Below are 22,740 nucleotides of genomic sequence, written 5' to 3'. Positions count from 1 at the left end.
ACATTTAGACTCAGAGATGGTGTATCAATTCCAATGCATTTCACAGAAAGCATGAGTAACTTGAAAGGAGATGGGAATTCAGAAACAAAAATCTATGTGATGTTATTTCATTCTGAAAATGTCTATATACTTGAATGGCAATTATTTGTGGAGGCTTGTATTTATTTTCATTGCTTGAAAACACAGCCTGGTATGGTATGATAACTGAAGCAATCAGGTAACACTTCAAAAGCTGAGATCCTAAAACCCTAATCACGAGTATCTATTAAAATAAATGTTCTATTTTTACCTTAAGTTCAGCCTAGCAAAAACACTGAATTTACCCAGAAAAAAATATTAACAGGCTATTTGTTGAGATAGCATGTCATTCTTATTGTCAAAAACATTATTTTGTTCTTGTTTTCTGAGGTACCTATCAAGAGGTATAGCTTTATTATAATATTTGAATAATTTGTGCACACATAATAGCTAACAGGGATTTAGTCAAATTAAAATGTAGCAATTTATGCCGAGTTGGAGGGTATGTTCATTTATTAAAAATCTTGCTGATACTCAGAGATATAGAAGGTACTTCCCCACTGTGGATTATTATATGACAAGGAGAGGTGATTTATCTTGTACAGAAACTTGAGGGAGAAATGTTTGTCCCTGTGGGTGTTCCATTTCAGGTGAACACCTGTTAATTACTGATGGAAACAGTAATTAACAGGTGCCCCATGCACCTTTGATTGGAGAGTCTTGGTAGTAGTTTGGTCTGCACATGCACTCTAGACCTCCTCATGTCCCATACCAAAGATACACCTCTACCCCGATATAACACGACCTGATATAACACGAATTCGGATATAACGCAGTAAAGCAGTGCTCCGGGAGGGCGAGGCTGCGCACTCCGGCGGATCAAAGCCAGTTCGATATAACGCGGTTTCACCTATAATGCGGTAAGATTTTTTGGCTCCCGAGGACAGCGCTATATAGGGGTAGAGGTGTATATATAGCCACACAAGTAAATCTCCATCAGTTCTTTCTCTACTGCAAAGTCTCGTGAGACAAGAGTTGGCAGCAGGGAGGAAGGCGAGTGGGTAGTGGAGCTCTGAGAGGGACAAACATCTTGAAGAACATCAGTTACTGTACAAGGTAAGCAACCGCTCCTCTTTCTTAGAGTAATATCCCTATGGGTGCTCCACTTGAGGTGACAACCAAGCAGTACCCCTTCATGGAGGTGAAAGCTTCAGAGAGGGGTATAGGACTAATGACAGAACTGCTGTCCCAAGAGCCACGCCTTCTCTGGAGGCATGTACTAGAGTGCAATGTTTGGAAAAGGTATGAATGGAAGTTCAAGCAGCAGCTCTGCAAATTTCTGCAATTTGTAATTTTTAAAATTTTATGTAGTGCACTTTCTATTGATGGTGGCAGCAAAAAGGTCCACTTCATGAAAGTAGACAGATCCTATAGAATGGGCTATTATTTTAGGAGGCGGTTGAATATTAACAGCCTCATACTAAGAAAGGAAACACCTGGAAACTCATTTTGAAAGTATTTGCGTCGGAACAGTGGAACCTTTAGACCGGTCTACAAAAGAAAGTCTGGGAGATCTTCTGAACAGGACTGCAAGTGGAAACTAGACAATCATCAGACTTCCTTTTAACATGGGGTTTCTCAGAAGTGGACCTTTTTGCTGCCTCCATAAACAGAAAGCGCAAAAAAAAAATTATTTGACTAAATCCCTATTAGATATTATGTATACATAAATTACCTGAGGTTATAATGTCCAATATCCATTGGTTGAACACAATCTGTTGTCATGAAGGTTGAAAGCAGGAGAAATGGTCTCCAAAAGGTAGGAGGCGGCGGATAGAGTAACGCAACAGTAGATTCTGATGATGGGACTATTCTGAACCATCAATCAAAACATCAAAATTGATGTTTAAGTGATGAGGAAATCTGGGTGGCAGTGGTGGATGTGGTAGACTGCTTTCTTTTCTGAAGTCTCGGTCTCTTCTTGGCTCATTCAGACCTATGGAAGTTAGAGAATTGGCCTGGCCTGGATCTCTGAGCCATCTGCAATCTACATTTTTTGATTGCACATGTATAAATCCCAAGAGACCAGAGTGTGCACTCAAGTCCTTAATGGTGTGCAAGGACCCACCAATTCACTTGATGAAGAGCTTACGGCCATCAAAAGGAAGGTCTTCTACTATGTCTTGGACCTCACTGGGGAATCCTGAGGATTGCAGCCAAGATGCTTGACATATGACAACAGCTGTAAAAACAGTGTGGGCTGCCATGTAGGGAGGCTTGTATCTAGGTCATTGTTAGGAGCTGTTCCTCCCCAATGAAATTGTTCCGAATGTTCAAATAAATAAATTAAATTTGCTGTAGTTCATGTGATTATACTTTGCAATGAGTGTCTGGTAATTCACAATGCTAAGCTGCAGCATTGCGGAGGAATAACCCTTGTGACCAAAGAACTATAAACATTTTTGGTCTTTCTGATAAAGTGTTGTTTTTGAATGATGTTGCCTGCCACTCTGGTTGATGGCATCAACAACCAAAGAACCAGGAGAAGGATGGGTAAATAAAAATTCAGATTTTTTTGTTGGAACATAATACATTTTGTCTAACATTTCACATGCAGGCATGGTGACTTAGGGCTGGCAGATGGTCTTAACAGGTTCAAGTAGAACCTCATTCACCTGCAAGGCCAGTTGACCAGAAGCGGTCATGGGAAGAATGTCTAAAAGCTTTTGCTGAGATTCCTAAACCTCTTCTAAGGGGATCTGGAGCAATTCGACAATCTTTTTCATAAGGTCCTAAAATAGTTTGAAATTATCAGAAGGTGCGGGAGGCATCACAGCCTCATATGGTGACAATGAGGAGATATTAATTTTTGGTTTAACTTCTTTATCAGCTCTAGCCTCTTGTTCCTTGAAAGATTCTGTGATGGTCTGTACCCGTGTTCACCCCTTTCACAGGATGATACATGTTGTACAAAGAATGCCTTGTGAGGTGTCATTTCAAAACTCATAATTTGCTGATTATTATTGCCCTGGTAAAATGTGTGGCAACATTGTATATAAAGTTATAAGATTCTTCTGTGTGGTATTACTAAGACATGTTCAAAGTCCAGGGAGCAGCCACAAACCAGTTCCTCAGAGACAAAAGGGAAGCTGACACATCAGCCAGGTGTCAACAAAATCAAATAGACCATCACCTGGTGAAATGCCACTCTTTGGCAGGAAAGAGTGTGTGGGCGAAAAATCTATATCTTGACAAAGAAACAGCTTGGGGTTCCTGTCCACATAGCTCTTTCTTCGAAAAGCATCTCCAGCTGGGGTTCAGGAGACAGAAAGTCTATCAGAAGGGAGAGCAGATGCCCCAAATTATTCCTCTCTTTCTCTCTACCCCTGGTATCCACAACACCTGAAGAACAAAGGAAACAGCTTTGGACTGGGGAGGGATTCTGACTGAAATACTGAGCTAGCGAACAGGGGAAGGGCAACACTGGAGTTTTAGAGGGAAAGAAGGTGATCTTCCTGTTGAACGAACAAGGTGCGAGTGAGCTTGTTTGGCTGTTTGGTTTTTGGCTGTTTGTATTTTTCTCTCTCTTTCAGGTTATTTAAAATTACAGGCTCAGTTGGGATTGTGTGTTTGGTGACTGTTTGTGCCTTTGTTCCCTGGATCATCCTTGATCATCTTTGATCAGCCTCATTCAGCCTTGTGATCACCCTCCCCTGTGTGATTAATGAGGGGGTAGGATTGATCTAGGAGAGAAGGCCTTAAAAGCCAGAGGCTAAGCGACCAAGGGGAGCTAGCAAACAGGGGAGTTTGTAAGAGGGGGTCATAATATAATCGCTGTGGTTGGGAAAGGGCTGCATCACAAATGCCAACACTGCTCCTGTCTCTTCCAACTGCACTTGTATCCAGAGAACCTGACCATGGATGCCTCTACTCAGAACCTGGTGTGGATTTGCAGAGACTATGGCCTGCATTTCCCACTCTCAGAAAGCCAGACTGGGGGTGGGGGGGAGGAACCGTCCAGTGTGAAAGGTGTCTGCTAGTGGAATCTCTCAGGAAGCAGGTGGAAGAGTTACAGGAGAAGGTGGCTCGAGGAATGCCCACGAGGATATTCATATTCATATGCCCATTGAGCATATTCATACGGAGACATCCAAGGCTGAGGAAGCTATCCAGCTAGAGAGGACTGATTTTATGCCACCTAGGTAGGAGGAGATGACTGTGTCACACAGAGGACACTGGCTGCTAGTTACTTCTGGCAGCAGACAGTGCTCCATCTTTATTCCCAACCCACCCACGATAGTGATGAAGAACTGCTACTTTGCCCCGGCAATGGGGAATCAGCCCCAAAATGTGGACAAGAAGCCAGGATCGCAGCCACCACTCCCAGGAGGAAATGCAGGGGAGTGGTGTTTGGTGACTCTCTGAAGGGGACAAAGGCACCCATCTTTTGTCCTGATAGGAGGTATGATTCCTGCCGGAGGCCCATATCAGAGATGTTATGGAGGAATTGTCGAGGATCATCCAGCCCTCTGACTACTACCCCAGGCTTCTCATCCATATGGGCACTAATGATTCTGCGAGGTATGTCCCTGAGCAGATCAGAAGTGACTAGAGGGCTTTGGGAGTAGAGGTCCAGGAGTTGGGGATGCAGGTGGTGTTCTCTTTGATCCTTCCAGTCAAGGTAGGGGTCTGGGCAAAGACAGATGCACCCTGGAGGTGAATACTTAGCTGTGAAGATGATGTCACCAGAAAGGCTTTGGCTTCCTTGACCATGGGATGCTGTTCTGGGAAGGACTGCTAAGCAGAGCTGGAGTTCACTTATTGAGGAAAGGGAAGAGCATACTTGGATACTGACTGGCTAACCTAGTGAGGAGGGCTTAACACTAGGTTCAACGGGTTGAGGTGACGAAAGCCCACAGGTAAATCCAAAACATGGAGACCTGGGAGAAGGGTCAGAATCTGGGTGGAGCATGGGTCGTTATAGCAGGGATAAGGGAGAGAGAAAAAGAGAGAACATAGGGAGGAAATAAAATCAGTATCTTAGATGCCTGTATACTAATGCGAGAAGTATGGGGAATAAGCAGGAAGAATTTGAAATGCTAGTTAATAAACACAATTCTGACACAGTTGGCATCACAGATTGGTGGGATAATATGCATGACTGGAAGGGCACAGCTTGCTCAGGAAGCACAGATAGGGAAAAAGGGAGGAGGTGTTGCCTTACATATTAAAAATCTATACACCTGAACTGAGATTCAGATGGAAACAAGAGACAGACTTGTTGAAAGCCTCTGGGTAAGGATAAAAGGGTAAGGGTGATGTCATGGTAGGGATCTACTACAGACCACCTAACCAGGAAGAAGAGGTGGATGAGGCTTTTTTTAAACAACTAACAAAATCATCCAAAAGCACAGGACTTGCTCATGATGGGGAACTTCAACTACCCAGACATCTGTTGGGAAAAGAATACAGCAGGGCACAGATTATCCAACAAGTTCTTGGAATGTATTGGAGAGAATTTTGTATTTCAAAAGATGGAAAAAGCTACCAGGGGAGAGGCTGTCCTAGATTTGATTTTGACAAATAGTGAAAAACTGGTTGAGAATTTGAAAATGGAAGGCAGCTTAGGTCAAAGTGATCATGAAATGATAGAGTTCACGGTTCTAAGGAACAGTAGGAGGAAAACAGCACAATATAGATAATGGATTTCAAGAAGGCAAAGTTTAGCAAACTCACCTAGTTGACAGGTAAGATCCCTTGAAAAGCAAGTCTAACAGGAAAAACAGTACGAGAGAGTTGGCAATTTTTCGAAGAGACATTATTAAGGGCACAAGAGCAAACTATCCCACTACGTAGGAAAGATAGAAAGTCTGTCAAGAGACCATCCTGGCTTAACCAGGAGAACTTCAATGATCTGAAACTCAAATTAAGAGTCCTACACAAAGTGGAAACTAGGTCAAATTACAAAGGATGAATATGAACAAACAACACAAGTACATAGCGACAAAATTAGAAACGCCAAGGCACAAAACAAGATTAAATTAGCTAGAGACATAAAGGATAACAAAAACACATTCTACAAATACATTAGAAGCAAGAGGAAGACTAAGAACAGGGTAGTCCTGTTTCTCAATGAGGGGGGGGAACAATAACAGAAAATATGGATATGGCAGAAGTTTCCATTTTTTGTTTCAGTATTTACCAAAATGATTAGTAGCAATTGCATGTCTAACACAGTGCATGCCAGTGATAATGCGGTAGGATCAGAGGCTAAAATAGGGAAAGAACAAGTTAAAAATTATTTAGACAAGTTAGATGTCGTCAAGTCACCAGGGCCTGATGAAATACACCCTAGAATACTCAAGGAGCTGACTGAGGAGATATTAGCCATTAGCGATTATCTTTGAAAAGTCATGGAAGACAGGAGAGAAATAATAAAAGGGAAATAAGGACAACACGGGGAATTACAGACCAGTCATCTTAACTTCAGTACCCAGAAAGATAAAGGAGCAAATAATTAAGCAATCAATTTGCAAACACCTAGAAGATAATAAGGTGATAAGTAACAATCAGCATGGATTTGTCAAGAACAAATCACGTTAAACCAACCAACAGCTTTCTTTGACATGGTAACAAGCCTTGTGGATGGGGGGAAGCAGTATATGTGGTACATCTTGACTTTAGTAAGGCTTTTGATACTGTCTCGCGTGGAAGAAACTCAATAAAGACAAATGCAAAGTACTCCACTTAGGAAGGAGCAATCAGTTGCACACATACAAAATGGGAAATGACTGGCTAGGAAGGAGTACTGCAGAAAGGGATCTGGGGGCAATAGTGGATCACAAGCTAAATATGCGTCAAGAGTGTAACACTGTTTCAAAAAAGCAAACATCATTCTGGGATGCATCAGCAGGAGTGTTGTAAGCATGACATGAGAAGTAATTCTTCCGCTCTACTCCATGCTGATTAGGCCTCAACTGGAATATGGTGTCCAGTTTTGGGCGCCACATTTCAGGAAAGATGTGGACAAATTGGAGAAGGTCCACAAAAAAGCAACAAAAATGATTAAAGGTCTAGAAAACATGACCTATGAGAGAAGATTGAAAAAAATGGGCTTGCTAAGTCTTGGACAATCTACTGCTGCTATCAGTTACTCTGTTAGGTTAGATGGCGGAGGTGGTATATAGTAAATAAAACATAGGGCCATACACTGAATAAGGACAATAAAAAGAAATAGCTACCTATTCAGTGAGCATGGTCCTTCCTCGGCACTGAATGAGGCACAGGTCATGTAGAAAAAAATAGCATGTCTTATATCATTAAAAATTATGATACAGCATATGCAAAATGTGTCTGAATTAAAGTTCCATGGGCAACATTATTCTGGCATTTCATAACTTAAGTGTTTTATTTTGCAATCTTAATTTTTTTTTTAACATAGGTGGTAGGGTTTGGTTTTTGAATTTGTGTATGTAATATATACAGCAATTTTCCCTACCAAATTATCAGTCTAATCCTGAATGATAGCTTTGACATGATGGCATTGTTCAGTCTATGAGCTGATTGATTTTAGACCTTAGATACTGAATCCTAACAAGCACACATTTTTAATCCTTTAATTTCTTAACTCTGTTAGCAGTCACTCAATTGATAAAGCCCATCAAAGTTAGACATGGTATTAATTTGATCTCTTTGGAGGATCAATTAGAAGCTGAAATACATACTGATAATATTCATATGAACATTTCCTAGTGATATTCACAACACAATTATAATCAATGCATGTCTTTCCATACATGTCTATTCAACACTTTGTTCAGTAGTTCCATCTGGACCTGTTCTATTCAAAAGTCAAAATCTGGGAATGAGGAAACAACATCTTAAAAGCAGCTCAAAAGCAGACAGCATTTATAAGGATCAGAGTCAGTGAAATTAAATGTTTTAGTCTTTCAGAACTATAATTACTATATTTCACCATATTGGATAACAATGTAGTGGAACAATGTGCTAAATATAGTATGGGACCAAACATGGTCCAGAGATCCATGTGAGAACCTCCATGTATGGATCTCCCATTCCATATGGAAAGAATCTCACATGCCTCCATAGCATCATTCCTCCCTGCCCCTTGACCTTGTTGAGAGCTCTCCATAGAGTCCATGGTTTACTGTGGGTAGGAGGAAGGTATCACGCCCTCAGCCAGTCCTTCATAACTCCTCACAGAAAGATAATATAGCTCCTGGTTGTATATCTTTCCATGTCCTTTCACGCTGTGCAGGGTACCTTCCTGTAAGCTACAGGAGCCCTGTCGGCATGGCTCCAGCTGAGTGATTGAGCAATTCTGATGAGCACACTTTGTGATAGTTAGATGACTGCTTGTTTTATATCTTTTTGGTTGACACTTTGAAGGGGAGGAAGAGGCTGGTGTTTATAAGCCTCCCAGAATTAAGAAAGGTCTTGGAGGATGGGAGCGAGATTAGGGTGTGCCTCACATATTGAATTAGGCCAGTCAGTCTTCTCCAAAAAGATGCAGCAAATAGCACAACTATACCAGAAACACAAGATAAAAAGGACTGAAGCCAAGGCTATTAAAATGTCCTAGTTGTTGCTTTCTGATCTAGCTGAAAACATAAAAGCTCAGCTATCTCAGACAAAAGATAGCAGGAAGTTAGTGTCTAATTAATGGAGATATCCCATCTCCTAGAACTGGAAGGGACCTTGAAAGGTCATCGAGTCCAGCCCCCTGCCTTTACTAGCAGGACCAAGTACTGATTTTGCCCCAGATCCCCAAATGGCCCCCTCAAGGATTGAACTCACAACCCTGGGTTTAGCAGGCCAATGCTCAAACCACTGAGCTATCCCTCCCTCCTTTAGGTCTAGTCAGGCCTATACTTAAACATACTATACTACCTCAGTATATGTCTGAGGTCATGCTCTGCCAGGCTACTCCATTCTTACTGAAATGTACAAGAGTCATTTACATGTGTCCATAATTACAAAAAATATTCAGCATCCTGGATTCTTTGCTAGAAGGCGACCAAATAGAGTTAACTTCAGTTATATTCAATCTTGCAGCGTTCCTTTTGAAGTTTAGAAAAATCTCTCAGGGCCAGAACAAAAGTTAAAGTGGTAACATGGGAAACTTTGAAAAATGTATCTGTTCTACATATTGTTTTTGTCGCTGCCTCAACACAGCACTAGCGGGATACAACAAGCAGTAAGGAGAAATAGTAGAAAGGGTGAGATAAGCAGTTATAGGTTTTCCCGTTATCACAGACAGTGATGAAGTCAGTTACTTAGGCATCGCCATATGGAGCACTTGCTGCCAGTCTGCTTCTGCAGAACAAAATAGACCAAGCCTGTATCACTTAATGAAGTTGTTGATGGGGGACCAGGTAACATCCTTGCAGATTTCTTCTGTGGTGCCCTGTGTCCTACCAATCTTGTCATGAAGTATGTTGAATGCATTTTGAACCTCTTTGGAGAACAGATTTTTCTGCTGTTGCATATGCTTCAGTAATTCAGCATTTTATCCATCATGCTATAGAAGACTCATGTCTTCAAATATAGGCATTTCAAATGAAAATATATTATGATTAAAAAAGATTTCTTCAACTGATCAGTTCTGTTCGGGTATATCTTTGATGGTTTTTCTACCCTGTATTTTATGCCACAATTTGTCCTTCTGTTATTGAAGACTGGGACAAATAAAAGGATTTCTTGGGTAGCGTGGATAGTGGTATTCTATTTTTCTGAGGAAAGATTCAAGAGGGTGGAGGACATGCAACAATTGGGCTTGTAAATTTATCTAAATTGTGAACTCAACTGTAAAAAAGTATGTAAAAGTTCACAAGCTGTTACAATAATCTTTAACAACAAATGTTGATGGGAAAAGGTACGAAAGGGAGACAGAATAACTGAATTAGTCTAAACAAAGTGGCCAAGTTGATATGATTCAAAGAGCGGGTTGAAATTATTCTAGTTAAAAAGAGGAGATGTGGAGCTGGAAGTTCATGAACCAAAATTGGTATGTTGGCTTTCAGCACAAATTAGCAGAGAAAATAATGAGATCCTGATCCTGCAATTGGCTCCACACGGACAGACACCAAGGAGCCACATGGGAACGGGGTTCTTTCTGCCCAGAGCCAGTTACAGGATCAGGACCAAAATTTATTGCTTTCCAAACTTGTGCTCTTGGAGTTACTACCTACTCTAAAACTTATCATGCAGAGACAGGAAAGTAAATTTTAAACCTTCCAGTCCAGAATGTCACTGAACACTAGCAATAATGTACTTTGGCTCTGGAGTGTTTGAGAGGATAAAAAATAGCAAGTGGGTGCCAGAGCCTGAGCTGCATAGCTGACCTATTATGCTACCAGAGGTAAATATGAGAATTCATACACAAGTGGAGAATTGGGGTTTTTCTGTACTGGCTACAATAAATCTTTTTACAATATAGAAGAGATAGAAAAAGCAGATGCTTGATGCTGATAGAAAGTATGTCTATGCCTAACAAAAACAGTTCATCTTAGTGAAAATATTACCCCTGGAACGCTGGCGAGGTCAGTGTCAGCTTGGAATATTTGCTGCATAAGTCCCTGTTGGGCGTGTTAGAAAACGTTTTTAGATGTTTTGTTCATAAAGCAGCACCGTTCCCTTTGTTGTGTTGGATCACTCCTTTTTCTTTATATCCATCTCCCCCATCTCCTGATCTTTAGGCTTCTTGGGATTAGTAAGGAAGGAAGGAATGTCTTTTTCCAAATGAAACTGTGAATTCATTTTAAGTGCAAGGACTAAATTCTCGCTAAAATGTGCCCACTGCAACCTTCACACAAGAGGATCTTTGTCTGACTAGTTAGAAGAAATGTGGCTTCTTACAAGAGGCGGGGAGAGGAGGAAAGTTTCTGGGGATGTACAGAAAGGGCAGGAAGCAGATGGGGCCAGGTCAGGAGAAAAAGTCACTGCACCGTCCTCTTTTACCAGGATCTGGTTAGCACAGGTACTCGGTATGGAAGGAATATAGTTATCAGATAAAATGAATTGGAAAAGGATTTGAAGGAAAGCATCCCTAAGGGAGCTGAGTAAGGGGGGTTGGGGCACCTGCATTTCATACTGTGGGGAGATGACCTCCTCCCTCCTCTTCGTAACACCCATTAAAGGAGGTGTGGAAAAGAGCTTGAAACTCATACCTCTGGAACAGTGAGGAAATCGATCCCCCTTCTTCCTGCACCATGCTATTTGTTGCCCATTACTCCCACATATTTTATGTGAATAAAACTGTGGCCTAATTTACACTACATCCATTGCCTCTTGTCTTCCGTCTGGAGTGGCCAGGCAATGGTTCTGTGAGTGGCTATCTGGCAAAAAAGTAAAAGAATGGCTCTTCACTGAGACCACCAATTTCATGGGGAGGCACAAGACCTTCAGTGGAAGGAAGTAAAATGAAGAGGTAAACATGGGTTAAAATGATTCTTTTGTGAAGACAAGACTGAGTCTGAAGAGAAAACTCAAGGGGCTTGGCATAAGAATCAAACAGGGTCTGAAAACACATAGCACCTCTTGACAGAAATCCCAAACATACTTTTAATGTCATCTTTGTAAAGTGACCATCTGTCCTAGTTTATCATAATATATTCCAGAATTTTCTTCTGGGATGTCTGAAACAGTTTGGGGGCGTTTTGTGTTTTGTTTTCCATTTATCAATGAAAATATTTGTTTCTTGTAATAACTACAAAATGTTTGTTCAAGATTTATTGCTGTGCTGAATGGAATTTGCTCTATTGCTTCAATCTCATTTCAGATCACACGTAAAATGTGTTTACTGTTTTCTTCACTGGTTCTAAAAGAATATTTGTCTGCATCACAAAAAACACAACCCAGTTTGACATAATTATCAGTTTCTGCTCAAAGTTACAGTTCCAATGTAAAGCATATTCTCATTCGATATGTGGGTTACTACGTATATAGGTAACTCCCCATGCCCCACTTAAGATACCAAATAGAAGAATAGCAAAAGTGTTAAAAATTTTCATAGGATCATAATCTGACAGATGATGACCATTTTTCTCAGTCATGTTTTATATCACAGCCTAAATACAGTGCACATTCATTTCCAGTTCTCATCTACTTCTGAACTAGAATAGTGTAATGGTGTTTTCCTATGGATCCGCATCCAGTAGAGAGTAGAAATTAAATCAACAAGTTTCACTGCCCAATATGAATTTTAAACACGTCTCCAGAGGTGGAATAAAGCATCATTAACATATTACCCAATAAGTCCCCCCACCCCACCATATATATATTTTATGTGTGAGCATTCTCATATGATCTTGTGATTAAGGCACTCAGGATATCTGGGCTCAAATGATACCTATTGTCTCCCAGCATATGAAAGAAGGGAACTACAAACTGCCCTACACTGTGGAGTTCCAACCTCAGGTTCAGGGGTCTGGCTTGGCCTGCTAAACTCTCCTGCCCCACCCAAGGTTACTTTCTCATCAATTCATAGACTTTCTCTTATCTGTTCCCTAGAAATGACCTTACAGCACAGTAATTTCTTCAACAGTTTACCCAACTGCAGTTTTTTAATCTTCTCCATTTAGGAAGGACTAAAGTCCTCACATGATTGAAAACAGACACAGTCCCTAAGCCCCTTCCTGGTCCAAAATGAAAAACCAAAGAAAGGTCTTCCAAACAGGACAAAACCAAACATACTGGAGAGGCAACTTCCACCTTGTGTGGCAGGTGAGCCGCTCCTAGCAGCCCTAACAACTCTTTATATTCCCTAAATACTCCAGGTTGGGCTTCATAGAGCCCAGTGAGCCACAGCTGCCCTTGAACTCAATCCATCAATCTCTACCTCCACCGACTAGACCCTAAAGGCTTTCCAGCTCAGCAATGCTGCCAAACATCCAGGGCTCCTGACAGATGCAAACTCTGCCACAGATGTCCTGTCTGATCACAGGCATGTCATTTAGGCTGAAATTTTCAAAGGAGTGCAACAGAGTCAGACACGCAGCTCCTGTTGAACCTAACTCCCTTAGGCACCTTTGAAAATCCCAGCCTTAATCTCACTGTGCCTCAGTTCTCCCATCTACAAAACAGGGACTGTACCTTCCCTGTTTTCATTGTGAAGATACATTTTTAATGCTTCTGAGGTATTCAGACACTAGAGTGATGAGGGCTATGGCAGGATGCCATATTCAGAGAGCACCCTCTCATAGCATGAGGTGTCCCATAAGCACTTCACTATCACTTGCCTCCTGGGTCTCCCAATACCTTTTTTGCAGTCCAAAGTACTTAAAACAACACTCCCCTTCTTGGGAGTCTAATTTATTAAGTCTACAAAAATGGTCTCCATTGGCCCTTCAAGCCGAAAGCCTTTCCCCTGGTCAGAGATCCCCACAGCCCTCCTTCATGGGACTGTGTCCTGCTTCAAGTTGGCTTCTCCAAGATGATCTTTTTAAATTAGCCTCATCCAGTTCTACCTGGACTGGCAGCAAAGTCTTTCAAACAAACAGAACTCCACACCTTCATAACAAAGCCCTTTCTGCATAGGTGCATCTGTTGGAGTGCAGTCTTCCAATCATCTTCACCTCTAGAAGACACATCAAACCACCTCAGTCTTTTTTCCTCTGGGAGAGGTCAGCAGTCCTTCTCCTGATAGTATCTTTTCCATTATTAGGGAAGAGGCAGATTATATATGTTGCCCTCTTTTCCAAAAATTGTCCTGGTTGACAGAGAGAGAGGGGAGCCTTATCCTACCCTACAATACCAGGCTCCTGGGTCCCAATCCCTTAAATAAGCAGTAACCTGTTTGGGTCCCACCCCCCGCAGACACTATCACCTCAGGACCACTTCTTTTCTCCCAGCAACTGCCCGTGACATTTCCTAGACCTTTACGTGTTCCAGAACTGCAACAACGGATAGCTAGCTCCAGTCCCCCTACCACTTAATGGGGACAGAGCACCCTGTTCCACAAGGCTTACAAGTATCTCTCAGTGTACATAAATCTCAGAGTAATCTCTTCTTCTTAGTCTGTGCTAAGGATACTAATCACTAGCCAAGTTCAGACTATGTATTAAACATACTGTATATAGCAATGAAAAAAAGGCAAAATCTAAATAAAGCCACTAGCCACTGTAAATGCTCCCACTAACAAAAATTTGGAGGCTTCTCTCGAGCAGCAAACACATCAGCATCAACAATAACATCTCTGCTGCTGCTCTGACCACTGTTAATTACTTACAGGTATGTTGAGGGGGAAGAAGAAAATATTAAATCTGATTCTTCAATAACTTTGGATGATTGAGGACTTTAAATTAGAGAGACATGAGCAATACTCATTGTAAATATGCTAAACAAAACAACTAATTGGTAAACTACATTCAACAGGACAAATTTTTGACGACTGAAAATACCCTCTCTGTACTCTAGAGTCACCTTCTTTGCAATCACAAATTCCCAGCACAAGTAACTCTCTTAGACTTGTAAGTGAGTTTTATGGCACACAAACAGGTATTTTGGAAGGCCCTTTGAAAAACTGCCCTAAAGAGTACTTTCTCCAATTAAGACATATTAAACTGTAATCGACTCCCTCTTCCTAACCAGCCACTAAATCCACAGTTGGAAAATTAACAAAGATATCAGTAGTTTTCCCCCCTCCATTTTCTTTATTAGCAAAGAGAATTTTAAACATAAGGACACATGCTAAAAACGCATTAACAAAAATAGTAGCTTCTAAGCAAGTCTCAGAACCAGAATCAAGGTAATGTTTTAAAGGGAACATATACGTTGACCACCTGGCTTCATCAACATCTCTAGGGCAGAAAGGAGTTCCCATCCTTCCACCTTCTGCAGACGGAGATTGCTAGATGTTCTCATAACCATAGTCATGGAAGTCACCTCACTGACCTCCTCCCCAGTTAAGTTCGTCTCATGAAACAAAGTGTATTTTGAACACTTCAGAGACTGCAAAAGAGTCTAGTGAAACAGTACCAGCAACATTGATATAACAGGACCTGAAACAGCATCACCTAAGCAAAATTACTAACAATTAGTGCACCCGGTAACATTTTGCAAAATATGGAGAATGCAGATAAATTAGGACATGTTTTGTTACCTCCAAGGTAGGGCAGGAGTGTTCAAAATAATTCAATCCGCCTCTTCAGTAAAAGACTATTTGCAGATGCCTTAAACATGCAGCTGTATAGAGGAAAATTCTTCACAGTTTTGGGAACTGACAAGTTGCTTGTGGACAGCTGTGGCAGAAGTGATTTTCTTCTATACCTGACTTCCTCTCTACCTAATGTATACTCAGAGCACATTTTACTGTGCAGCTGGAGGCTTTGTTACAGACAGAAGGATGCTTCTTAGTACAGCCAATGTTTATTGCCTAACTTCTTTTTATAAGATGAATTTGGAAAACTTCCCAGATAATACATCTGCCCCTATTACTTGCCCCTCAGAGTATAAGAATGATCAGGGGAGGAAGTGAGGACAACTACATTTATTAGCAATGAATAAATGGATCTGTCTTTTCTGGAACAGTAAGTATTCACACACACCATGTCTGCTGGCTGGCATGTACAAGTTGGCACACTTTTGTGTCAAAAATGCACACAGCTGTATGCATAGCGAAACCATTCCATCTAAAGAATACACTGTATGCCAAATGCCTGACTTCAGTACTGCATTGTAAGGGAAAGATTTAGGGAAGGAATATGTGGAGAAAACAATTAAAAAGGATTTTTTACCTTCCATACACTTCTTTCTTTTGATGGTCTCATTCTTCAATTTCTCTGCCCTCTCTCTCCCCCAGTGATATTTTGGAAGGGGTGCTGAATCCAGATGACTGAATGTACAGCTACCCATGTTTTTATTTGTGGATAATTTATTGAGTTGTCAAGATACATTACTTCTACATTTCTGGGTATCATACTGGCTGATTTAACCTGATCGCTAGGCGTTATCTGTAGATGTCTGGACAAATTGCTTACCATATTTCAGTCCCAGCCCATCTCCAGATACTATGACTAATAGCTGATCTCCACAGAAAGATTATAATCCCAAGTGATGATAAATGACATTTAACTGTATCATAAGAAACCACAAAATGGCAAATTAAAGGGGATTTTATTTTAACATCTTCTCCCATCCCTTCTGTCTATACCTTGCAGAGTCCGCTTCAACCATCTCCAGAGAGACCTTCTCCTTCCTCCTAGACCTCAGTTTCAATAGTACAAACAACCTAACTGACTGCACTGTCCCATGGTCAAACAACACTTCGCTTGTAGCACCAAAGTCACGACAACAGAACAGATTATGTTAATGAGCCCAGCTAGCTGTCCCACCCATTGAAGGGAAATGGAACACTCCGGGGCTTCTGAGCATGAGTGGAGGGGAGATTCAGTGATATCCATCACTCTTTGGCTCTCCTCAGACTAATAGTGGAGAATATCCCCCTCCACTGGAGAGATGGGAGCTGATAGCAATAGCCCAATCAGAAAAACTGCACCCTTGATCCCTATGCAGTTTAGAACACAACAGTACAGAGAGACAATGGGATGAGCAAATAAAAAGATTTTCAATAAACACGCAGGGGAGGTTACATGCTTTTAATATCAGGGGAACGAACATCAAGCAATTTAGGTGTTGTGGAGAGTCCACTGGCTGTTGCTACGGGCTTGCTATGCACAACTCCCATGAATCACCACTGTGCTTAAAGCACCTTAAGACAAAGTCAGCAAAATGAGTGAATACAAGACTTTTAATTGACATTGATTTATTCAGCACATCAACAGGAAATCAGAGAAAAGTGAACACTTTGGCCTTCATTATTTTCACCAGATTCAATCGGTACCATGAGCTGGCATCTCAGAAATCATCATCAGCTTGGCCTAGACATTTCCCAAGCAGCTCAACTTTCCATTGATGCCCTGGAAACACACTTGTCTGGTCCACAAAATGAAGGGCATCAGCAGAAGCAGATTATTTCAATAGAGCGCAGGGGTCAACAAACATGTGGACAAGGGGGATCCAGTGGACATAGTGTACTTAGATTTCCAGAAAGCCTTTGAAAAGGTCTCTCACCAAAGGCTCTTACGTAAATTAAGTTGTCATGAGGTAAGAGGCAAGATCCTTTCATGGATTGAGAACAGGTTAAAAGACAGGGAACAAAGGCATTGGCCACTGTCGGTAGACAGGATACTGGGCTAGATGGACCTTTGGTCTGACCCAGTATGGCCATTCTTATGTTCTTATTTTCTTATCTTTCACAGGCTTTCCACCTGAAAAGGCAGCAAAGAGTCCTGTGGCACCTTATAGACTAACAGACATATTGGAGCATGAGCTTTCATGGGTGAATACCCACTTCGTCGGATGCATGTATTCACCCACAAAAGCTCATGCTCCAATACGTCTGTTAGTCTATAAGGTGCCACAGGACTCTTTGCTGCTTTTACAGATCCAGACTAACACGGCTACCCATCTGATACTTGCCACCTGAAAAGTTCACTCTCCCGAGCCAGAAACAAAGACAGAAAGAGTGCTGATGATAGGAAGCAGCAACCCAGAAACAGCAGAATTATAGGTACCAGTCAATTTGTCAGATTGGTGAACCCCCCAGCCCCTGCCCCCACCACACACCCAAAACACTAATGTCCATAGTCACAGATACATTTTGTCCCATCACTCTTAGAATACTAGAGAAATCCAAAACAGGAGCAAGGGAGAGAGAGTTTTTCTACCAGCTCTCACACCAACCACTGGGACACTAAATGGTAGCAGAGGAGGAAACACTCTTTAGAATCAATAGTGAATACACTGCAGAGATCTCACCCCAGAAAAATAAATAAAAACCCAGTTTATACTTCCCACTAAGAAATGTATCATGTCTGCAGCAGAGCTTACCATAGCTCAGTGTCTGAGTCCAAAGGAATCAAAATCCCATGTCTGATAACGTTTTCTACAGGTTCTTTGTGAGAATTTGTAACTTTCAAGTGAATGCATTCAGTTATAGACTTAGCACAACTGAAGTAGTCTTTACATAGCTAACAATCACACAATACTCAAAGTAAAATCTACAGATCTAGCAATAAAAATGATATAGAAGATAATAAATGGTAAAACAAATGCAGAGTACAATTTAAACATTCTGTAAGTAATTTAAACTCATTTACCTGTAAAGTCGGTATTGGCAGGGAGAGTAGAACTGGGGAATTTGTAATAACCATTTCCTGGGAAACGGATTCCTTTCATTACTTCCACCCTCGTTATAGCTAAAGATGAATCCATTCTTTCCAGCTGGTAGATGGGAGAAGGCCCATTAAGTTCTTCAGGTTCATTCCAATTTATCTTTAACACTGTGCTGTTTACTCCTTCAAGAAGAGGGGCAGCAAGTTTTCTTGGAGCTATGTGTAGGGAAAAAAATTGTTACCCATGCATAACTGTCCAGACTGCTTGGAACTTAATTTCATACACGTAATATATTGTTTATGAGGGACCCAGTTTCTGGTCAACCAAACAATAAATGCAAATCTCCACAGAGCCACTATACTGTGCTACTATACTAATTGAAGGATTCTTGATATTTTAAAAAAACCCTAGTCTCAACCCTGTAGTAATGCCTCATTTGCTCTTCAAACTTCGGATACAATTATCTACTATTCCATCCCAAGCAGACCATGAGACATAACTCTTATGGACCCTTAATAATCTGAATCACTTCCGCATAATAGAATTAATGTTCTCTCTTTGATTAGACTCTTAGCCCCCAATTCTGCATTGCTCTCAAGGGGCTCCATGTAGGCATACTCCCACAGGGTTCTCAATGCAGGGTCAGGGCCTAAGCTCAGAGGGAAATCAAACTTTAGTAGCTTCTTCCTAACTGCATTTTAGAACTCTGGAACATAATAAAACAAGATTTTGCCACAAAGTGAACAAATGTTGGTCAACAAAAGCACAACCATTATCCCAGTACTTGTATTGAGGACCTACGTGGTGATTGCCCTCTAGCAAATAACCAGTTTGGCACATCCTCACTGTTTCCATGAAAGATTCTTCCTCAAAGCAGATATATAATTTTATGAGCCATTGTCATGTATACAGATAATTCTCCAACTTGAGTAAATGTTACTCTACATCTTTTCTTGCCTAAAAGCTGGTGCTCTGTAGGACACTACGAAGCTGATAGAAGACTGACTCTTTGCAGGTATGAGCATGTCGCAGAGTTTGATATTATTACTTTTTTCCCCCCCAATACTGGAACATTCAGTGTGACACCTATTTAATCAAGCCAACTGTGATGATTACTCTACAGTTGAATTAAGAAATAAAACTACTGAAGTTTTTAAAAAACACTGTACAGTAAGCCACTGGAGGGCAGCATGACCTGTTTGGATAACGAAATGATGGTCCTACAGGTGTGAGTGGATTGATTCAGCAAAGCAGTGTAACCAGCTATTGTCTACAGCTGATGTACAGTAGTTCTTTATTAGTGGAATCCATATCCATCTTATATTGTTAGTAACCCCTCTGTCTGATAAATAAGGATTTAATAAATGAATCTTCATTGTGTGCGACTGGAAGGGAGATATGATGGAAACACATTCAATTAAACCGTTCCCATGATGACTATAGGGCACCAAACTCACTTCAGGAATAACATGATCTGGACTGAAATACAGGTCTTCAAAATCTGATGAATTGCATCACAACACGCCCTTGTGTATACTATGTGTTCATTGTATAGACCTTCATTTGGATTGAATTAATGATGTCCTTTTAAAGATTCTTGCATTTACAGGACTATTAACATACTTTTCTTTTCTCCCATTAACCCATAGCATGTTGTTATTTCTTTTCTCCAACTTGATAAATACTCTTCTTGAAGGGATTGAAAAAAACCCAACCATACTGCGTGTGTTGTAAATTCCTACTTAGACATCATTTAGGACTTCACAATCTAATTAGCATCACACCGCTATGTTAGAAATTTACAATGTCAAAATTAAAGTAGTGTGGTGTGAGGTCATAAGCTTTCCCTGCATAAGTAGGGCAGAATACTAATGAATTTCAATATAAATGCAGAGGTTTAAACAGAAAACGTGGCTTAACAATCAAAACTTCATCGCTGGAGAGAATAGGTGTACGTCAGCATTTTAAATGCAAGTACTGAGGTTGAGCCCTCCGGTTCAACTTACTGATGCTAAAACAGAAACACTAAAATTCATTATTTCTAAAATGTACACAGATAGCCAATGCTTATGACAACAAACATATCTCCCTTAGAAGTCCACCATTAATAAATGGTAGCTGCTTGGACTGTAATTATGGCATCCCTGCTACCCAAACTTGAAGCTTTTATGGGGCTTATGCAATTAACTACTTAAATGCATCGTAACACTTGCTTCTGTGACAGGGAAGTATTGATCTTTTAATCATTTTCAAGTCTCCTCTAGCACAAATAAATGTACTACAGTTACAGTTAATGCACTGTGTACATGCATTAAACACTGGCATGACACAATTTATTATTTGGTGATATATGGAATAGAAGCCTAGCCTTTCAGAAAGTCTTTGCTATAACATCAGTATTTAAAACTACAATGTCCTTGGTACTTGAGAATTCACCTCCTTGCACACAATGAGAGCCTATTCTTAAGTCCAGACCCCCCAAAAAGCTGAAAATAAATCTGTAACGTTGGCCTTCGTGGTACTGTATGCTGAAATTAAAAATATTCAGGATTAAAAGATACAGTATATATTTTCCTAAAGGTGTCACTGTGGTACCTGTAGCTACTATGTTAAGATGAATTGACTATAATTTTACCTATTTAAATTTTTTTTCAGTCACATTCTGTTAAGACACATCTGTCAAAATAATGAGCATACTGTATTTTAGTAGATTCAAAGTCACATTTTGGATATTTTAATTATGTAGTTTTAATGTCTTGCACTATAATACATATTTAATATATTGTAAAGCTAAAACAGTATTTAAAAGCCTATGATTGCTGCATGCCATTGAGTAACAGAGGGCACCAAAAAGACCAGTAAAGACAGATGGTCCATATAGCTTATTTTAAAGTCGTATATCCAAATATAGGTCATTACAAAAAGCCTTTCCTATGTATGTGAGCGCACATGCAAAAACGAAGTTGCTAAGTAAAGAGCAGTTAATTTTGTTTTTGTTTGAAATAATATCATTTTAGTTTTAGAATCTAAGACAGATGCCAGCATTTCACTCTGAACAGATGGTAATTCCATCTAATAGTGCATCTCTGTATTAGTAAGGTCTGTTGTGTATACAAACAGTAATAAACACTAGGTAAGGATCAAAATAAATTTTAATTGTTGACATTAAATTCTGGCAGCCACAGTTCTAAAGATGCAATATTCCTTTCTCAAGTCTGTCAGGTTTACTAATACAACTGCTAAAGCTTTTCCACGGACTGCCAGATTCCTGTCCCAATAAAAATGTGTTTACAGTCTGGCTACAAAACCTTTACCAGTCTACATACTTGTATATGTTTGAATAAATAATTCTCAGTGTATTACAGGTGGATGTTTCTGTACCCATCGGTATTAGTCTGCAATTAGCTATTTAAGGTTTTCAAGATGATTACAGGAGCAAGGTGTTACTCTTGTTTGTACTATTTACAATGAAGACATATAAATACTTAAACTTTTGATTGCTGTCCATTAGAGTTCATACTGTAGCACAAACAAATCAGAGCAGTTGTGAACTTCACAACCATTTTGGAGGTGCAATTTTTTTTTTTTTTTGGTCACGGTGGCATGAGTCCTATTTGTCTCCAAATTTTGCCTATGAGTAAAACTATATGCAAAGCCAGACAGCTATCAGCTTCATCATTGCTATGGGTTATTTGGTTCACAGGACCCTGCAATTGCTGTAGCATTCCTGGTACAAGCTCTGCTTCCACGTGCACTTCAAGCAGGATCAAATGTGTCAATAGTAAATGAGTGAAGCAATAGGACTTATGGCTTCTGACAATCATTTTAGACTTTTTCAGAAGAATCTTTTTAGTTTGTTTGTTTTTAAAGAAATTTTAATGAAAAAACAAATAAGAAAACATCCATAATGGGTATCAGGAGACCATTTAATAATATGCATTATAATCATATCTTAAAAATAGATGTAAAATACAGTATTTTTTAAAAAAATTATGAAAAATATATTGCTTCCACCATATGGGACAACCAACGACTTACCAACCGATTTAAGATGCAGCATATTGAGCTGAGCATATGTTACAGTGCTGTTGAATGGCTGAGTGATTCATGCCCGTCACATTCTAGTATATCAATTAAAGCTCCTTGAAGTCTGCATGATTTGTGTCTCTGTTATTAAACCCTGCTAATTCATCCCACTTACACATCTGTTATAAATCTCTAGGAGTGCTGCATGATTCATGGCAATCTGTGAGCATGGTACAGCAAATTCTTCTCCTTGTAATTAACAGTAAATTGTTTTACTGCCATGCAATGAATTTTTCAGTTATATTGCAAATGAACTCCTAAATGCACGGTTCTTTCCTAAGAACTGACTTATATCATTAGGCAATTAAAAAGTATTGCTTTGAACCAAAAGCTTTTAATCAAGAGAAATACAACTTACACATACCTTAAAAACCATGCAAATTTGACACACTGGCAAAAGAATAATGTGAGCTACTTTCTGAAGTGTAATGTTGGGCGAAC

At 40.2% G+C, this 22,740-nt stretch overlaps 1 protein-coding gene across 1 annotated transcript in view; it reads right to left on the bottom strand.

Annotated features, from left to right (window-relative positions):
* The window catches only part of USH2A (usherin), a 578,278-nt gene that overhangs the window by 425,958 nt on the left and 129,580 nt on the right, over positions 1-22,740 (bottom strand). The window contains exon 20 of the mRNA XM_065401740.1: positions 18,198-18,428. Coding sequence (XP_065257812.1) covers positions 18,198-18,428 — 231 coding nt within the window. The remainder of the gene's footprint in view (positions 1-18,197; positions 18,429-22,740) is intronic.

The sequence above is a fragment of the Emys orbicularis genome, chromosome 3 (genome assembly GCF_028017835.1).
Source record: "Emys orbicularis isolate rEmyOrb1 chromosome 3, rEmyOrb1.hap1, whole genome shotgun sequence".
NCBI classification, from domain to species: domain Eukaryota; kingdom Metazoa; phylum Chordata; order Testudines; family Emydidae; genus Emys; species Emys orbicularis.
This window is presented reverse-complemented; position numbering and strand designations above follow the sequence as displayed.